This window comes from Cladophialophora carrionii (genome assembly GCF_000365165.1).
Source record: "Cladophialophora carrionii CBS 160.54 unplaced genomic scaffold supercont1.5, whole genome shotgun sequence".
Taxonomy (NCBI): Eukaryota; Fungi; Ascomycota; class Eurotiomycetes; order Chaetothyriales; family Herpotrichiellaceae; genus Cladophialophora; species Cladophialophora carrionii.
In genome coordinates, this window is record NW_008481830.1 from 2,732,174 (window position 1) to 2,744,356 (window position 12,183).

The 12,183-nt window shown below is 55.2% G+C and overlaps 5 protein-coding genes across 5 annotated transcripts; 3 read left to right on the top strand and 2 right to left on the bottom strand.

The window, feature by feature from the left end:
* Positions 1 to 526: 526 nt before the first annotated feature.
* On the top strand, positions 527 to 2,548 carry G647_06817 (uncharacterized protein; the record flags this gene model as incomplete). Its single annotated transcript, XM_008731136.1, has 3 exons — positions 527 to 910; positions 996 to 1,398; positions 1,527 to 2,548. 3 exons carry the CDS (start codon positions 527 to 529, stop codon positions 2,546 to 2,548), a joined length of 1,809 nt encoding a protein of 602 aa, XP_008729358.1.
* A 3,844-nt stretch (positions 2,549 to 6,392) lies between these two features.
* G647_06818 (uncharacterized protein) lies at positions 6,393 to 6,868 on the top strand (the record flags this gene model as incomplete). The annotated part of the gene is made up of 2 exons (XM_008731137.1): positions 6,393 to 6,419; positions 6,476 to 6,868. The coding sequence occupies 2 exons, from the start codon at positions 6,393 to 6,395 to the stop codon at positions 6,866 to 6,868; spliced, it is 420 nt and encodes a 139-aa protein (XP_008729359.1).
* A 389-nt stretch (positions 6,869 to 7,257) lies between these two features.
* G647_06819 (thymidylate synthase) lies at positions 7,258 to 8,403 on the top strand (the record flags this gene model as incomplete). Its single annotated transcript, XM_008731138.1, has 1 exon — positions 7,258 to 8,403. The coding sequence occupies one exon, from the start codon at positions 7,258 to 7,260 to the stop codon at positions 8,401 to 8,403; it is 1,146 nt and encodes a 381-aa protein (XP_008729360.1).
* Positions 8,404 to 8,609: 206 nt separating this feature from the next.
* G647_06820 (uncharacterized protein) lies at positions 8,610 to 9,530 on the bottom strand (the record flags this gene model as incomplete). The annotated part of the gene is made up of 1 exon (XM_008731139.1): positions 8,610 to 9,530. The coding sequence occupies one exon, from the start codon at positions 9,528 to 9,530 to the stop codon at positions 8,610 to 8,612; it is 921 nt and encodes a 306-aa protein (XP_008729361.1).
* Positions 9,531 to 9,885: 355 nt separating this feature from the next.
* G647_06821 (uncharacterized protein) lies at positions 9,886 to 11,122 on the bottom strand (the record flags this gene model as incomplete). Its single annotated transcript, XM_008731140.1, has 3 exons — positions 9,886 to 10,125; positions 10,185 to 10,531; positions 10,585 to 11,122. 3 exons carry the CDS (start codon positions 11,120 to 11,122, stop codon positions 9,886 to 9,888), a joined length of 1,125 nt encoding a protein of 374 aa, XP_008729362.1.
* Between the last annotated feature and the right edge of the window lie 1,061 nt (positions 11,123 to 12,183).

Here is a 12,183-nt window from a genome sequence, read left to right on the forward strand (position 1 = left end):
GCCGAGATTGATGAGACGACAAACAAACGTCACGCCTCGTCCAAAGCCAATGCTCGTTGAACCGGACTGGAAACATCTCCCCCCTGCTCCCCTCCGCGTCAAGCTCACCGGCGAGCAGATAGGGGCGTTCGATTGCGATCTGCAAGATGCTCTTCCGTTCGGAGCGAGTGCTAATTCCACGCAGGCCGAGGACTAGGTGGCGGCTACGCAATTGCGGACTATGCCAAGGTTCCTACAGCGGCTCATTCACAGCATGACGGCAAGACTACGGTTCTCCGTCTCTCGCTCCTGTTATTTCCTCCTGGACCTAGCCCCTGCAGGAAACGAGCCCACGAGTTCTTGGGCGCTTCCCAACATCTTGCTTTCGTTGTACTGCTTATCAGTCTCTCGTTTTGACAAAAACCAACCACACTCCCACAACCAGCTCCGAGTCTGCTAATCGAAAGGGATCTCTCGGACTAATGCTGGGTAGGGTCCTGGTTTGAAAACACTCAACACAGTCACTCGTTTAACACAATCGACAACCATGGCCGCCGAGAATGTTGCCGCTCCCGCGACGGTGGAGGAGGAGAAAAAGACCGACGAGGTGGGCTTGAGCAAGGAGATTGTTGATGACACGGGCATTGCAATTGTTCCTTCCTCTGCCTCGTCGAGTCAACAGCACTTCTCGGTAGGGTGCCGGGAAAGGGGACCGTCCAGCGAGTGGGCCGACGAGAAGCTCGAGGAGGGAGAGCAAGAGGACACCTCGCCACTGGGAGCAAGAGTTGGAGAGTTGACAGAAATGGGGATTGAAACAGCGGATAGTGAGGATACGACCGACTATCCAGGCCCGCTGGCTTTGGCGGCAATCCTGTTTGGAATCTCGCTCGCCGCCTTTACACTTTCGTTGGACCGGAACATCATTACCACGGTACGTAGGGAGACCAAGTTCATGACCCAGCCCGGTACCGACGGAGCACTGAACGCTAACCTGCGGTCCTGTCCTTCTTGCTCAGGCAACCCCGGAAATCACAGCACGATTCCACTCGTACGAAGACATCGGCTGGTACGGCAGCGCGTACTTTTTGACGTCTTCAGCTTTCCAGCCGCTTTACGGACGCATCTACGGCTTGTTCGCCACCCGGTCGACATTCATGGTCTCGCTGGTCTGGTTTGAAGTCGGCAGCTTACTGGCCGCTCTCTCGCCATCCTCCAGCATTTTGATCCTGGGCCGAGCCGTCCAGGGCGTCGGCAGCGCAGGCCTCTTGACCGGGGCGTTCATGGTCGCGACCCAGTCGGTGCCAATGAAACACCGCCCCGTGCTGTTTTCCGCGGTCGGCATGCTGTACGGCGTGGGTGCCGTGTGCGGACCCTTACTCGGCGGTGTCTTTGTCAGTACAATTGGGTGGCGCTGGTGCTGTAAGTGATCCCTCTCCCCAAAACTCTTGGAGGTCGGTTCGGAGACCATGTCCACACAAGGAGAGAGTGGTGAATGGCGCTCTTTTATGATTCGAGCAGAGACTAACGGCGGTCTTGATGTTCAATAGTTTGGATCAACCTTCCGATCGGAGTGGTTGTCTTCGTCACGGTTTTCTTCTGTTTCGAGAACAGGTCTCCTCCGAGCAACACGTCGCTCCAGTCGTTCATCCAGCGAGTCCTCCGGTTGGACTTGATCGGCAACGCGATCATGCTCGGTGGCACCACCATGCTGTTCCTAGCGCTCCAATTCTCCGAACAGAACCATACCTGGTCGAGCGCGCGCTGCATCGGCTTGTTGTGCGGGTTTGGCCTTACGATCGTAATCTTCGTCGCGTGGATGCTGTACCGCGGCGACGACGCTCTCATCCCGCCACGGATCATTCGACAGCGCACCGTCGCCGCCAGCTGCGGGGTGGGTGTCATGATCTACGGCGCGCTCTTGATCCAAGTCTACTACCTGCCCATCTGGTTTCAAGCTGTTCTCGGCAAGTCGGCCATCACTTCCGGCGTCAACATGATCCCTTACATGATTGCCAACGCTATCTTCGGGTTGATTGCGGGCATTTTCGTGTCCAAGAATGGCCGCTTTGTGATCCCGGCCGTTGTGGGCTGCGCCATCGGCACCGTTGGCTCCGGCCTGCTCGCCACCCTGAAGCCGGACAGCTCGACCGCGCAGTGGGCGGGCTTCCAGATCCTCATCTCGGCAGGGCTGGGCATGGCCATCCAGCAGGGGTTCACCGCAGTGCAGGCGACGTTGCCCCCCGACCTGGTGTCCATCGGCACCGCGGCCGTCATCGCGTCGCAGTCCTTCGGTGGCGCAATCTTCATCTCCATCGGCAACACGCTGCTGCAGAACCATCTCCTGAGCAAGGACCAGCAGGACGCCATCCCGGGCGTCAACATCCGCGCCATCGTCGAGCTCGGTGCCACCGAGTTCCGAAATATCGTCCCCGAGGAGGATCTGCCCGCGCTGATCAATCTGTACAATGACTCGCTGCAGGCCGCCTTCATTGCTGCCGTGCCGCTTTGCGGTATGGCGTTCCTTCTCAGCCTATGCATGGACTGGAAGAAGATCCGGCCCTCGTCCTAGGCCAATTAGACGCCGAGCCCGGCAATGGCAACGGCGCCACCGTATGTTTTTTCAAGCTACCGCTGGAAAAGATCGAAAGTTTAGCGTGGACATGCCCAGCAGTTGTTACAGTACCTTGAGTCGCCCGACATCTTTGTCTCCAGGGGTGCTACGCTATATGGAGTTGGAGTCAATGTGTTTTTGGTGAGGAGGGAGGTGGTCTCTCGATGTATCCCAGGGGCAATGCTGTTTGTCACTGGGGTCTACTACAGTATCTCATAACGATAACAGTAATGTAATGAATCTTTGCTTGCGTCTGTCGTTTGAAATTCTGAGCCGGGCGTGATGTTTTCTTCTCGCCCTCAGCTACATAACCATTCGTGCGGGATTGAGTATGCAAACCTGGCGGTCGCAACTGCAGCCCCAATCCATTCGACATAGACAGTCCGGCTCAGTCTGGTTGAGACATGCACGAACACCGGTCCATATGCCTATGAACCAAAAACAGCGAGAGTATTTCCTCTTTCCCCGGTCAGCGCATCCCTAAGCAGAGCATGTGTGTCTCTATCACTGGTAAAGCCCTTCGAACGGGGCACTTGGCTAATGAACGTCGGCATTTGCTCAGTTTGTTCTTGGACTAAATCATTCGATCTCGCTTTTCCTCTATCCACGTCTCGACCTTCACGCCGAAAAAAAGTAAAAGACTGAACAACCGAGTAGAACTGTGGCCTCGTCTCAAAGCCACCGTAGTCGTAAGTCAAGTATACAGCTAGGTTCCAACAACGCAGCAGCTTCTATCATCGCGTCGAGCCCCCGCTTGACCGCAGCATGCTCTATACATACAACGGTTTATTCCGCACTGCGCGCGCTGCAAGGGTGAAGCAATGGTCGACTTGATTTAATCATGTAACTACTACTACATACTGTACGGAGTACGGTAGTGGGCATGGAAGCGGGCGTTCCAACTATAGTAATTACCGTAACCAGCTCCTTCGCCATTTCCAGAAAGTAATCCGTACCTCTCTCGCGTGGATTGATCGATAAGTCTGGCGGGCTTGGGCGCTGCCTCGTAATTCATGAGAGCATGGTGAATGGTTTGTTGGTGCAGATGAATATGCTTGCCGCTAAGACGTTCGAACACACGTTTCTTGTCACCTCAACAAACGCCACCTGAGCTCACTTTCAGACCGCAGCAGGACGCCAGCGGACACTGGAGGTAGGGTGCGGTCCATCAAAGCGACTGGTTTGTGAAGGACTGCGCTGGTTTTTTTTGGTTTGTGTCCGACTCTCGAGCAGATCGTTCTCGAGCTTGTCGAGTAGCCTCAAGAGATGGAAGTCCAGCTCCGGAGAAGCTGCCCCGATCACCATTTCCTCGTACGAACCGGCCAGGTGAAGGGGTGCTTCTTAGGATGCAAGCGTTGTGCAGGGCGGCGTCTCCGCCCAGATACAATCGCCTGGAAAGAAGAGATCTTGAGACTCGACTTGCATTCCTGGCATGCACATCACATGGTCATGACTTTTGTGGTGGCAGGACGCGACGCAGTGTGCCTACCAATTGAGGTTGCCCGGGCGAGAGGTGCTGTCTTCGGTCCATAGCTAGCTGGTGGCTGCATTCTAGACTTGCAGTCAATCATACAGTACATTCATCAGACTAGACGGACACCTGGAGGTGCACTTCGAGCAAAATCTCTTGGGTCGCCGTGTCGAGCGAGAATGAAAGTGACGGGCCCGTTGCCTGCCAGCCACGGTCTTCGCAGCTGCAGTGTTGGGCTGGAAAATAATCACGAATTACCACTGGACCGTGGATGTTGGTCAGCGCCGCGTGTGGCTCTGAGGGGATGGCGACTCCGTCCAGCAGGCTGGGTACCTTGGAAAAAGACCCTGGTGGTGTGCTGGCCGGGGGTCAACAGTCATCTTCAAGCACAGATTCTGACCGAGGACACAGCAGCTCGGAGCGCTCAGCTAGTGGCACAGCTTCAACGATAGATGGTCCATGACGTCTTCGAGAAATTCAAGTGTATTGCTTCACCAAGCGTGTAGTCATACGCTGAATTGCTCTAAATCTGCTCTATCTGCTCTAACTGGGAACGGCGGCAGCGTCCTGAAACAACAGTATACCAACCAGCCTGTGGATCTTGCGGTCTTCGCACTCAGCAAATCACCGGTTCCTCACGCGTGGATCTTGCTGAGGGGCAGCGCAGGCGTCCAGATATCGTACGTCAGGCAGCCAGGACAGGTCTTGCTTCGCATTGGATGCGATGGACGGCAGCTAAGCAAGATGACTCCAGACCAAACTGGGCCTGATACAGTAGGTCGACCTGGGAGAATGCAAGGGGCCACAAAGATGGGGCTTTGTCGCGAGCCGCGGAGCGGTGCGGTGAGGTTGCGAATGAGATGCGTCTCCTCCCATCCCAAAACCTGCAAAGGCTGGCGAGGAGACGGTTCTCGCGACTCCGTTTGACCAGAACGCCAGGTTGCACTACAGCCAGTACGAGGAGACCCAGGGGAAGTCCATGAACCTGGTGGCTGTCATGTATACGCCTTTAGGCCCTTTGCGGACCCGGTGCCGTGGACGAGCGTGGAAGTTGACGGCTCTCAGGGGTATTGCATTCACTCTCTACAGCCTGCCATGCCGGCCTCGCAGATTCAGTGAACGATCTTCCAAACCGAGAGCTCGTGGCGAACCATCCCGGCACAGCTTGAACCACCGCAGCATTGGACTCGTTGAGATTCGGGATCCCCCCATGGATCAGGCGTCGAGGAGTGGAGATGATGGTCGACAAAGGGCAGCCGAGGGAACGATCTATGTATATATAGAGTATATATATTTCGGGTAGGATGTTTTCCCGATTCGTGAATCGTGATATCCAGGAATGGAAAGGAAATAACTGTCTTGGCCATTGCTTCGCAACGAGCATAGAGAACATCACCAACACTCGTTTGTAATACTAGGTCATCTGTCTTGGATCTCTTCAGACGCCGAAACCCTTGCTCGAGGAAGTCATAGTTGCTGTCAAGTCGACTACCCGAGAGCCAGGGACCATGACGTGCTCAAAGCGAATCGAATCCCCGGCCTCAAACAACAGGCTAGAGGGAACGCTTATAACAGGAAACGATAGTCTGCTTCGCATCTTCACGCTACGGATGTTTTCCGCAGTGTATTGGACCATCCATCCTCAATAGCGGGTTTGACGTAAGTCGATGATCATCTGTAGAGATCAGTGGGCTGGAACGAAGCTAGTCTTCGAGTGGGTGGAGATCGGACGGCGAGGCTGCCCACGCATTTGAACCATGCAGCATTCGAAGCTCGATTTCTCCAAGCGAAGCATGTATGAAATGAACCTCATCTGGGTGCCGCTGATGGACATGACCCTCTGGACCCATGGCATTCTCCAGCCGCTGATTGACTGGGTGATTGATGTTCATGATAGCTCTTCCACCAGTGAGGACATCCCGTCGTGTGAAGGCGCAATCGTTTGTCGGACTCCTTGACAATGCCTTTCCAACCGTCTTTGTTCTTGCTGAAGAACTTGCCAACAACAACGACAGACAAACGGCATTATTAACAACCTAGCTCACCCCATTAACAAAGGACATTGTAACAACTTAGTATATTCGCGGATGGCATACATCACCACAAGATGCCGATCTTCTCATCAACCTAACTAATCGAAGATAATGTGCTTCGACGTTCCAGGCATTGTATCCAGCCTGCCACAGCATTCCGCACTGACCGAGCCTTGTGCCACCGTCATTTCTGCTTGTCTCGGTGGTTGGAGGCTCTGGAACCGCACTGCTGCTGTAAGTTGTAAAACTGACCCAGTCCACGCGAAAGGCCACAATTACAATCGGAAGATGGGGTATCATGAATCGCGCACACAGTGGAACGCATGTAAGTCCGATGAGATACCACTTTTCAATATCGTGGCTGATATCACCCACGGACAGATTAGACCGTATGACAGACCTGTTGTGGCAGTGGTGGTTCAAGGAGGAGCCCTGGAAAACGGCCGACACAACACTCAACAAGCGGACCAAAGCGAAGAGCAGACAAGGCAAGCCATCAAATCCGAAGGCACAAAGATCTCGAGAGACATGCTGGTGTTTTGCGAGAAGCAAGCGGCAGTCTTAGAGTCGATTAAATTTCGGGGTAGTCTGATGTTCGCGTTCGAGCGGGAGACCGGATCGTCCTGGTTCGATCCTCCCGAGCATGAAAACAGAGAGTCATGGCTACTCCCAACAACGCAGCACATTCGAGCAGAAGCTCAAGCGCTCTTGAGAGAATTTGAGGAACAACGCCTTCCCGACCTTACAGCTTTGCTTCAATCAGCAGAGAAATGAGACCGCTCTCGTCCCGACGCAGTAGTACTTAACGGTTGTGCAAAAGCGCTGGTCGAATAATGCTGTTAAGCCGTATTCGCATCTTGTGCAGATTCAGCAAGTTGAAGAAGTATAGCGATGCGAGCTTTGAGAAGCGACATCGAATAGCAGCTGCAGAGGCCAGCAACAGAGTAAACGGAGAATGTTGTGAATTGAAACTAAACCAATTAATTAATATCTTTCCGGGTCTTTTCAAATGTCAGAGTGTGATTGCGTCATGGTTTCCGACGCGTCAAGTCGCGTCTCGCGCGGCTGGAGGGGATTTGTTTCGATCCCTCTTAACCCTCAGTCCCTCCCAGTGTCTCACGAATAACGATCACGAATACCCAGTATTGTCGCACGGTTCCACGATGTCCCCTTCTGCAGTCGAGATGGTCGACGTGTCTCCGCCGGGCGACGCGTTGAACTTTTTGAAAGAGAATGCCAAAATGGTACAGAACAGCAGTGGCAGTGAACCTCGAGCAGTGCAAGCAGACCAGCCTCATAACGCAAACACGACGCCTCACGAAGAATCCCAATATCTCGACCTTATCAGGGACATTCTGTCCCGGGGCGAGCACCGACCGGATCGAACAGGAACGGGCACGCTGTCACTATTCGCACCGCCCCAACTGCGGTTTAGTCTCTCGAAGGCCGATCCTGCCTCACCCGCGGCCGAGCGAATACCCGTGCTGCCTCTTCTCACCACCAAGCGCGTGTTCCTCCGCGCCGTCACCACAGAGCTCCTCTGGTTCGTGTCAGGCTGCACGACCTCCAAACCGCTCTCGGACGCGGGCATCCACATCTGGGACGGCAACGGGTCGCGGGAATTCCTCGACAAGTTGGGCTTCACTGGACGCGAGGAAGGCGACCTAGGCCCCGTGTATGGCTTCCAGTGGCGTCATTTCGGCGCACAATACACGGACTGTCGGACAGACTACACGGGCCAAGGCGTGGATCAGATCAAGGAAATCGTGCGCAAGTTGAAGACGAACCCCTACGATAGGAGGATCATCCTCAGCGCGTGGAACGTGGCCGACTTGTCCAAGATGGCGCTGCCGCCGTGTCACATGTTCGCCCAGTTCTACGTCAGTTACCCTGATGCGGCGCGGGGGGAGGCCGCCTTGCAACAGGTGCTGCAGAGTGGGTCGAATGGGGGTGAAGAGCAGCAGCAGGCGAGAGGCCATCTTTCGTGCGTCCTATACCAGCGGTCCTGCGATATGGGGCTCGGTGTGCCCTTTAATATCGCCTCGTACGCACTGCTGACACATATGCTGGCTCATGCGTGCGATTTGGTGCCCGGCGAGCTGATCCACACCATGGGCGACGCGCACGTCTACCTCGACCACATCGACGCCTTGAAGGAGCAACTGCTCCGCGAGCCGCGGGAGTTCCCGACTCTGAACGTCAAGCGCGATGATCGAGGGAGTGGTGAGATGGACGGCTGGAAAGTCGACGAGCTCGAGGTCGTGGGGTACAAGCCTCACGGCGGGATCAAGATGAAGATGAGTGTATGATGATAATGATGATGATGAGGGGGTCGATGATAAATTGTGATAACATATTTGCAAAGAGCTATGGGCCCAGCCCCACTGATGGTTGAGAATATCCTGTCCCATGATTCTAATAACACCATTCTGTACGCTGGCTAGCACGCTTATACCCTTCCCAAAAACGCCAGCGCTATGCAATGCAATGCTTGGTTCGGAAATACAAAAAAGGCTCACTTCGCTTGCTTCGGGCCAACCCCTCTGAGCAAGACAACCGTATTGCCGCTCGCTAACGCGCTGCCCACTTTCTCGCTAAACTCCAGCAAGCGTCCTCCTTCGACAAAGTACATGCGTAGTCTCTGTTCCTCCGTCTCCACCCGGTTATTCACGTTGGCGACTTGGAGCCTCTTGGCGGCCTCGTCCAGCATTCTGCCAATCGACCACTCGCTCGAGAAGAACAAGTCGGCCTTGGGCAGCTTGGCCGTCGTGGACGCCGCTTCGGCCTCGACGTGCAGGTATACGCGCTTTTCCGCCGGTAATTTGTCGTCGCCCTTGGCGGACTTCTTTAGCGCATTGAGAGACGCCAGCTGCGCGGCCCTGCTCGACGGTTTCGGCTTGGGCGTCAGGGCTTCCTGCCGTTCCTTGCCCCACGACTTTAACCGGCCGAAGCCGAGCTTGATCTTGTCTTTGTTGCTCTGCAGGGCCACGTCGAGCGGCCGCGCGCCCAGTGGGACCAGGTTCTTGCAGTCGTGATCCTCGCCCATGCGATGTTTCAGGCAATACGTCCTGTTGCACTGTTGGCAGTGGACGCCCAGGTTCTGGGACGTGTTGACGAAGGTTTTGCATGCTGGCTCGGAACATTGCGTTGCGTTGGTGAGGCTGGGTTTGCCTTGCGAGGCTGCTGCAGTGGTGGTGGTGGTGGTTCTGCCGACGCTGTTCAGGCGTCTGTTCTTGGCCCATTCCCCTGCGTGCGTGCATTTGTGTGCGGTTTCCGTTCGGTGGTCGAGACAGAAGGTGTGGTGGCACGAGTCGCAGCGGAAGGGGAGGAAATCGAGTTGGTGGCAGTAGGCGAACTCGCAGTGGGCGCCGATGGCTTCGACGTCTTTGTCCATGGCCGTGTACGAGGCGTCGGGGGCGGTGGTTGAGGACGACATGCTGGGCAAGATGGGGACGCCGATTTATAAGAGCCACAATGACATGGAGCGATCAGTCTCGGGGAGATACTGTGTACAGTGGTACCGCACGGCCGCCACTGCGTAGGCAGGGGAGCGTCGTCGTCACCGATACTAGCAGACTAAGGCTGATGGAAAGAAGGATGAGGCTCAGGCTGGAACGTTCAAGAAGCCAAAAGGCTCGCGGGCGTCAATTTCCCCGCGCCGAGGCTGGGCGTCAGCCTTGTCGCTGCCTTGTGCTGTGCTGCTTGGTAAGACGGTGGCGACCAGACCGATTTTGTCAGCTCATTGATACTCTCAGAGACGACACTCCACGCAGCATGTGCTCCTCGTGACCTCAATCCCATAGCAACACCGCCTTGACCGTCTTGCCGCTATGTATGTCATGTGCTGCCTTTTCAATGTCTTTGGCAGAGTATGTCGTGATGAGTTGATGGTAGGGGAACTTGTCCTGCTCATTCGCTTCCAACAATTTTGGCAGGAATTCCTGAGGATGGCAGTCGCCCTGGCAGCAACCGACATAGCTGCATCCTGCATTGACCATTTCAAAGATGTTGGCCGAGGCTTCAGCCGAGAGCTAAGGCGAGCACGAGCGAGTCAGCAGCGTTGTGCTCAGCGACGGGTGAGGAAACTTACGTCGCCGACACCGACGCTGACAACCTTTCCCTTGCGCGCAGCACTATGGATCAGCTCCTTGATAATCTCTGGCCTCCCTGTGGTCTCGATTGCCCCGTCGACACCTCGCCCGTCGGTTATGTCCATGAGAACCTTCATCAGCTCAGGCCGAACTTTCGAATTGACGCCGTGAGTCGCACCAAAGGATCGGGCCAACTCCAGACGCGCAGGTACTATATCGACAGCAATAATCTTCTTCGGCGGCTTGTCAAGTGTCTTTAGTGCCATTATTGCCGATAACCCCACGGCCCCGGCGCCCACGACGACGACGGACTCGTCCGAGCTCGGACTGACAACGTTTAGCATGGCTAAGAGGTGAGCACACGTTCCAGCTGCTCTCCGAAGATGTGAGAAATCTCACCTCCAGCCCCCGTCATCACTCCACATCCCAGGGGCGCCAGCCTCTCGAACGGGATTCCCTTGTCGACCTTTACCAAGCCGTTCTGCGAGACCAGGATGTGTCTCGCAAAACTGCTCTGTCCAAAGAAGTGACTCGTGATTCGTTTGCCATCCTTTGGGTTGGAAAACACTTTTGACCCGTCGAGCCTCCCGATACCGAAATTGTACTGGAACCAGAAATCGCAGTACGATGACTGCTTGCGTTCACAGTACTTGCATTCTCCACAGCAGGAAAAGACGACGACGACGTGGTCTCCCGGCGTCACTCTGGAGACGTCCGCGCCAGTGCGTTCAACAACGCCGGCACCTTCGTGACCAAGGACGCCGGGGAACAAATCCGGCATAGAAGCCTCCTTTGCGAAGTTCAGATCCGTATGACACACGCCTGTAGCTTTGATCCGTACTAGTGCTTCATCCGGTCGCAGCTCGTCATTGAGCTCGACTTGCTGATATTGAAATGGTGCTCCGGGGGTGGACACCACAATCGCGTCAGTAATCATCTTGGACACCGTCGCACAGAGGGGAGTTCGATAGAATTGTCTGTGGTCATGCGAGACGGTATTCCACCAACGAGAGACCTAGCTTCCGCGGGCGACTTCGAAGGACTCCCGAACCAAACCCCTATCTGGAAAACTGATCGACCAGGAAAGCGAGAATTTGGTGTCGTACCATGCGTTGTTCCGATCTGCTCTGAGGTCAAGAAGAGGGGGAAGAGGAAGTCGGCAGACGCTCATGCCGCAGACAAGCGAGGGGAACATTCAATACTCCACAAGGTCGACATCACCACCTCCCAGTGCCTGGGCGCCGTTACCTCTGTCCATGCCTACTTATGTCAGAAGCTCGCGCCACATTGCACGACAAACGCTTGAGCTTTGATGGATCGTGCCCATCTTAGAATACACAAAGAGCCGATCGAGTCGGGACAAGCTGATATGGGAGAAGCTACGAGTAACCAGACAGATCCCGGACCTTGACTTAAACAGCTGTATGATGGTATGCCCTGGACTGGGTGAAGACAGTCGCTCCAAAAGGACGCAGGGGACGTGGCTAGAGTCAAGAACCCGAGTTGTGGATGGATGCTATGAGCGATACTCATATTTCCGACCATATGAATCCGTTTGACGCTCGGCGTCAACTGCGATGCTTCTGTGGCGCGTGTCCGCTGAGCCATCTGCGGTCCAGTACGGAGCAGATTAGGTACCGAGTGAAATCATTCCGAATGAACTTAATTACCTGGGTATTGCTTGCCTGTCAATGAACCTGATTAGTGCTTGCCTGTTGACTGACCAATCTGTGAGAGACAACTGACCATCTCAAGAAGCCAACGACTTCCCTGCTATCTCACACGGCCTTGCGGCAAGCCTGATCCCGGAGTACCCTATCCCACCGACTGTATTCCGCACCCGTGCCTAAATGACACCCGTACTGTACAATACATTAGACCCTGCAGACAGACTCGACAAGGCCACCGCAGGAGCCAAGTCCAGGCGTCCTATTTGTAAGCCTGCATTGGACTCTGGGCTCTGGGCACTTGCACGCTGGGCACACCGTTCGTGACACT